This window comes from Pyrgilauda ruficollis, unplaced genomic scaffold, assembly GCF_017590135.1.
Source record: "Pyrgilauda ruficollis isolate IOZ18807 unplaced genomic scaffold, ASM1759013v1 scaffold14, whole genome shotgun sequence".
NCBI lineage: Eukaryota > Metazoa > Chordata > Aves > Passeriformes > Passeridae > Pyrgilauda > Pyrgilauda ruficollis.
In genome coordinates this window covers 7,777,860-7,784,382 of record NW_024512543.1, presented here as the reverse complement: position 1 = coordinate 7,784,382, position 6,523 = coordinate 7,777,860, and the positions used below count along the sequence as shown (strand labels likewise).

Genomic DNA, 6,523 nt, shown 5'->3' with positions numbered 1-6,523 from the left:
CCAGGGTGCAGGCACAGCGTGTCACTGCTGCACAAACAACTTCCCTCCCCAGAGCCAGAAGGAAGCAAGGAAAGAGCCCTCTGTCCCTGGCAGGGTGTTTCTGTTTATATTGACATTTTTATTAAGTAGGGTGGTGTCCCAGTTCTCAGGCAGTCAAGAGAAAAGCCAGACACAGCCTTGATGGCAAGCAGCCACTGTGTGCGTTGTGCAAAGCAGCGTGACTGACGGGTTCCTCGCTCTCTCTTTGTCTTTCTCTCCCCTTGCACGGTGTGATTGAAGCAACGCCCCGTGAAACAGTCCCTGAGTGCTTGCATGTGCCGAGAGTCCCACTGGAAATGCCTCCTCCTCTCCATCCTCATGTATGGCTGCCTGGGTGCAGTGGCCTGGTGTCAGCTGGCCAGAGTCACCAAGCTCAGCTTCGATAGCTCCTTCAAGGGCAAGTCAATGATCTACCATGACAGCCCGTGCTCGGACGGCTACGTTTATATCCCGCTGGCCTTCCTCTCCATGCTGTACGTAGTGTACCTGGTGGAGTGCTGGCACTGCCACGTCAAGAGGGAGCTGCAGTACAAGGCAGACGTGGACAGTGTGTATGAGTGCATCAACCGCATGCAGCAAGCCACTCCGTGCATCTGGTGGAAGGCCATCAGCTACCACTTCGTACGGCGAACCCGGCAGGTGACCCGGTACCGCAACGGTGATGCCTACACCACCACACAGGTCTACCATGAGAGGGTCAACACACACGTGGCTGAAGCTGAGTTTGACTACTCTCACTGTGGATACAAGGACATCTCCAAAGAGCTCCTGGGCTTGGAGAGCTATACAGCCACCAAGCTGAGGTTCACCAAGTGCTTCAGCTTTGCCAACATTGAGTCTGAGAACTCTTACCTGACTCAGAGAGCTCATTTCTTCACGGAGATCGAGGGGCTAGATGACTACATGGAGGTGAGGGAAGGCATGCAGCTCAAAAATGTGGATTTTAAAGAGCTTATGATGGCCTACGGAGACCCGGATCACCTCCCGTGGTACGTGTCCCATTATGCTTTCTGGGTGGCAGCCATCCTGATGATCTCGTGGCCACTCAGGGTACTCATAGAGTACCGGACTGCCTATGTCCATTACCACGTGGAGAAGCTGCTGGGCCTGGAGTACACGGCGCCCACGACGGCGGAGGAGCCCTTGTACCGGTACCGCATGCCCCGGGACAGCACGCAGGACAGCACCGAGCTGGAGTGGCACATCTGCACCAACCGGCAGCTGATCCCCAGCTACTCGGAGGCCATGCTCATGGACCTGGCCAGCTCCCCGGCCTACAACAGCTACACGGTGTGTCGCTACGGCGAAACGGCCCACGGCTGTGAACGCTGCAACCGCGCCTCCAGCACCTCCTCCATCTTCTCACGCCACGCTTTCCACAGCTGCAGCGGCAACTCCCGCCTCTCCCTCAACACCAGCCGCTTCTCCCTCTGCCGCATCCATGGCTCCCACAGGACAGGCCTCTGGAGGAGCCGCAGCAGCAGCATTGCAGAGCGGGGCTGCCAGGATGAGCAGTGCTGCTCCTACTCCAGCCAGCTGGCTGTCAACGAGAACCCCCCCACCTACCACGACGCCCGATTCTTCCCCGTCCTGATCGTGCACAGGCCGGAGGGGCAGGACAGGCGGCATTTCTACGTTAGGCGTTCCTCCTGCCTAGAAACCTCTCTGTGACAGGCCTCCAGGGTTGTTTGGCTCCTCTGCTCTGGGACAGGGATTGCAGAGGTGACACCCATGGGGAGCCTGCAAGTGTCAGTCTCTACAGCAGGTCAGCAGGATGAGTTTCAGCTCTTCCCCCTGCTATTGCAAGAGGACATAGAGACTCTGACCAACACCTAACCTCATTTCCAAGATTTTCTCCCCCTCCACCTGGTCTCCCAATTTTTTCATTCCCCATTCCTCTCACTCTTTCACTCCTCACCCTTCCTCTGCTCCTTGATTCCCTGCCTCTCCTCCCATCCCACCCTCATTCTTTTTTTTTGCATTTCAGTCACAGCATTTGGTTGTTGTGGCTGCTGGAGGATTTTAAATGCTTGTGCTTTGCCAGTACATTTGCCCTCCTGGATGCTTTGCAAGGTAAGAACCTTAGATAGAGCAAGGCACAAGGCACACAGCCAGCCAGAGTCAAGTCAGAAGGAGAATTCAGATCTGCAGGTGCTGAGTCACCTCCTGCAAACTCCAAACGAGGTGCTTTTTTTAAAATTTTATTTTCCCCTTTTTTTTCCTCTTCATTTGTCATTCCTTCTCTCCTTTGTTCATGTTCTTCTCCTCTCGCTTTACCCTCATCTTCCCTTTTTTTCAGTTCTCTCGCTTCTGCTTTACCGTTTTTCTGGGGTTTTGCCAGTGAGGATATCTTTTGGGGTGTAATTATCTTCCATTGGGCAAAAGTAAGGTTTTCATGGCACAAATGTCACTGACTGCTCACACAGCCACAAATGAAGCCCTTGAGAAATGCTGAGGACTTTCTTTGAGGAGCAGTGATGTACACCAATATAGCAAAATGCCCTTTACTCACACTGCCCTGCCTGGTCTGCAGCAGAGACGCTGCTGCATTTCCAGCTGTAGTTTACCTTGTCCAGCTCCACCCCTGATAGCAATCATCGAGAGCCATAATGTAGATTAGTGCCCTGTTAATGCCACTATTTTTAGGACAGTAGGCCTGGTTTGTGGTTGCTTCATTCCTTCGACTTGAGTGCGGCAGCACAGGCTTGACAAGGGGAGAGGGGCTGGAGAGGGAAAGGTAAATATGGTATTACCTCCCACAGAGAGTCTGGAGCTGTTAGGAAGCTCTTCCACCCACAGTGTCTATTACAACAGTTGTAGGACTGCCTACATTACCTTTCAGCTTTCTGTGTGCCCTGAGGAGGGCTTTTGGTCTGTAGCCCACTTCACCTTCCCAGGCAAGATGTGGTGCCACCCCAGCCCCAGGCAGAGAGCACAGCTGGGAGCCAGCCCCACTGGCCACTCCTGCTGGGGCTCCAGGCTCTTCCTGCAAGGCTTCCCCTGGAGCAGGCGTAGCACCTTCCAGAATTAGTGCCAGCCTCTCCAAATCCAGAAGGTGTCTGGTCCTGACAGAGCGTGCCACTACACTCTGGGCTGTGGGCTCTGCCCCCCTGGCCTGACCCCTCTGAGAGCCGGGGCTGGTCCAAAAACCTTGTGGCCACACTGAGAACCCACCAGGGACCTCTCACCTGCCAAACCTCCCTCCCACAAGGGATGGTTGTATGCTCAGCAAGCTCCATACCCTTTTGTCACGTGGCTGGTGGAGATTGTTATCCACTCTGACTCACAGGAGAATGCAATACGATCGCAATACATACAGTCACTTTCAAAACCAGTGTTGTCTCACCCTACCTTACAAGTAGGTAAGAAACTGAGCCCTCAGAGGGGCTGGCAACAAGTGCTTCCTCCCAAGTCCATTTTGTGTGTATCAACATGTAATATGAAATTTGTAAAGTCATATTGATATGTGTAGATTATATGTAACTCTGCATACTTATATGGTGATTTCTTATGGCATTGACTGTTGCACCATGTTAAATACATTCTGGTTTTGTTTGATGACTCTGTTTTGTTGTGCCATGTTTATTTCAACTCCAGAAATGGAAACATTGGCAATAACTGGTTAACCTGCTGCAAATGATGGCACCATCAGAAATGTTTTTAAAATTCTTATGAGTTGATCTTTTTTAATGTAAATACTTCATGTGTGATTTATGTGACATTTTCATTCTGACAGCTTGGCATTTATCACAAAAGACAGATAACACATATGATGTGTTAGTTTATCACCTCTAAAAAAATAACCATCCCAGACATGTGGAGGAACAATGTTTGGGCTTGGGATGATGATTATGATTGAGCTGGGGCCAAACTGGATAACCTTGAAACTCAGAGAAAAATCCAAATTTAAATCCACCAATGTGACCCAATCCTAGTTTCCCTCGTCTACATCATGCCACCTGCCACACCCAGGCAGAGCTGGGAAAGCTTGGGAACTAGGAAAGGATCAGGCCAGAACTCGAAGCTCAGACTCATACCTGATATCCTGGTATTCTGAAGACAAAGTAAATGCAAGTCTTTAATAGAGTTCCCTGTCCTGCTCTGTATTCACATGGAAAGTTAAAACCAGCACATATGAAAGATGTAAGAGCTGGACAAGGCTGAAACAGAGAGGCTGAAATATTTCAACACAGTTGGTTTCTGAAGGTGGTTGAGAGGAAGACAAGAAAAGAGAAGGGAAGAGATGGTAGAATAATATAAATTCAAAGAGAACAGAGTTCAGCTGTATCTAAGAGAATTCCCAAATGAGCAGCATAACTCAGTTATGGTAAGCTTAGCCCAGACACAGGCAGGATGAGTTTCAGCCTTCTTGTGAGCTGCTGTTGCTTCTGCAGCCACACGTGGCTTTAAATACCATACCCGAGGTGTGGGGTTGGCCAGTTCTGTCCCACGTGTATGCCAAGATGGAGCGTTATATTTGGGTCCTCAGAAGTGGCCACGTTAAACACTGTTATTATCTGACATGAACAATCCATTATGATGGGCTGGGCAGAGAATGGAGACAGTTTATTCTCAGTTTAGTCCTTTTCAGTGACCTGAAAAGCCATTGCCCTATCCAGGAACTCTCAAGCTGTGTCCTTGGCAAATTTTGGAAAGTCCTCAGGGTTTGTGCTTCCTCAGTCACTGTATTCTGGGTCAGTTTTGGGGCATTAATTTGAGAAGCCAGCCCTAAGCTGCAAAAGCCCTCACACGCATGAGGCTTCCTCCTGTCACTTGCTGTAGCCTTTGGTGGTGACCAAAAAGTTGGGAGCAGATCTTGTTTTAGTCTGGGACTAAATATGCTGGCTTCAACAGATCTCCCATTCAGGAAGCACTTGAATAGCCATCCTGGGTCTACTACACTGTGGAGCAGAGCTACTCCTGTACTCCTGCAACCCTTGAATGCCACTTCATCCTTGTTCTTGCCATTGCCATGGCTCCCAATGCAGGATGAGGGATCTGTCCCCTAGCAATGGAGGGATTAATGCTGCTTTTTGAATCCCACCTCAAAGGATGGAGCAGACAACTTCTTGAATCCCAGTGCAAACCAGGCAGCTCTATAGAAAACACCTTGTACAAAACACAGGGATTTTCTATCCAGTTGCAGACTGACTACTCTGACAGTGGAGCAGTGGCATGTGCCAGCAGCTTTTGTTGAACTTTTAGGGCTATGGCTTCTCATGTGGAAATGGGGGGGTGGGTTTGCTTTCTCACTGGGATAACCTCTTCCAGATGTCCTGTTGGGTCTCAGTAGTTAGAAGAAGTTGAACAGTAGAGGAAGGTGAGGAAGTCCAGCAAATACTTTTCTTCCTTCTGCCTTCTCACTTTCCACTCCCTCCCTTTTGTCCTTTCTTCTCTTTTTCTTTATCTTCAGAAGTCTCCCAGCACTGGGCATTCACCTCTGGATTATTGTATAATAATAATATGTATTCAGGCATTTTCTGGAATATACCTACACTTCCCAGCACATCTGGTGAGATGTGGCAAAACACTATTGCAGCAGAAGTAAGGAAAGAATGTAATCCAGAGAGCCAACAGCTGTGTCTTATGTGTGTGAACAGTGAGCACTGTCACTGATGTTACAGCCTGAAGAATAAAGCCGTGCTGCTGATTGAGTGGCACAAGAGGCCAAGAGAGTTTATTTGTCTCCAGTTCCTAAAAACATTTAAGATTCACCAGTTGCTTTGCTTTCTGCATGGTGATACTGCACTCCTCTGTAAGTTTTCCCACTGCAGTTTGCATTTCAACCGGCAGCGTGTGCAGAATTTCAGTCCAATTTTCATATGGCTCTTCCTGCCTATCACTGTTAATACAAAGCCCTTCTCATAACAGCTGAAGTCAGATCCCTTGATGGGGAAAATCCCCCTTGGTCTACTGCTTCCAGCAAAGCTTCGCTCTCTTACACCAGCCCTGAATCTGGCCTGTGCTATGCTACAACTGGAGCACTTCCTGAGCCCATGGGACCAGTGTAGCGTAAGCTTCTATAATTGTAGGGCTGGAAGAAATCCCTAGAAGGAAAACACCATAGAAACATGTCATTATTCTAATGACCTTTATTTTATTCTCATGAGACAACTAAGTTCTGCAAAAGTAGCTACCTTCTGGAGAGTGCAAGTGCAGAAACACACCATGTAGCTGGATGGATACCTGGGGGAGAGGCAGCAGTGACAGCAAGTGTGCGTGAAGCTTTTAGCATGCACCAGCACAGAACCTCTCAGCCCAAGAGCTGCAGCGATCCCGGCGATTTCCTGTTCCCAGGTGCAACTAGACTTCCCACAAGCACTCGAATGGATGGCTTTGTCAGTGTCTCCTCCCAGCTACCTCATTGTAGCAGGAGGCTGGGCAGGGAGTGACATTTCCATTGCAGTAATGAAATCTTCTTGGCATTGCTCCAGTCCCCTAGGAATTCCTATCAGAAATGCAAATTACTTGGGGGGGGGGGGGG

At 49.5% G+C, this 6,523-nt stretch overlaps 1 protein-coding gene across 1 annotated transcript; it reads left to right on the top strand.

Annotated features, from left to right (window-relative positions):
* Positions 1-285: 285 nt before the first annotated feature.
* LOC121349562 (transmembrane protein 151B-like) lies at positions 286-1,863 on the top strand. The gene has a single exon (XM_041460125.1). The coding sequence runs from the start codon at positions 313-315 to the stop codon at positions 1,708-1,710; it is 1,398 nt and encodes a 465-aa protein (XP_041316059.1). The 5' UTR covers positions 286-312; the 3' UTR covers positions 1,711-1,863.
* Positions 1,864-6,523: the final 4,660 nt, after the last annotated feature.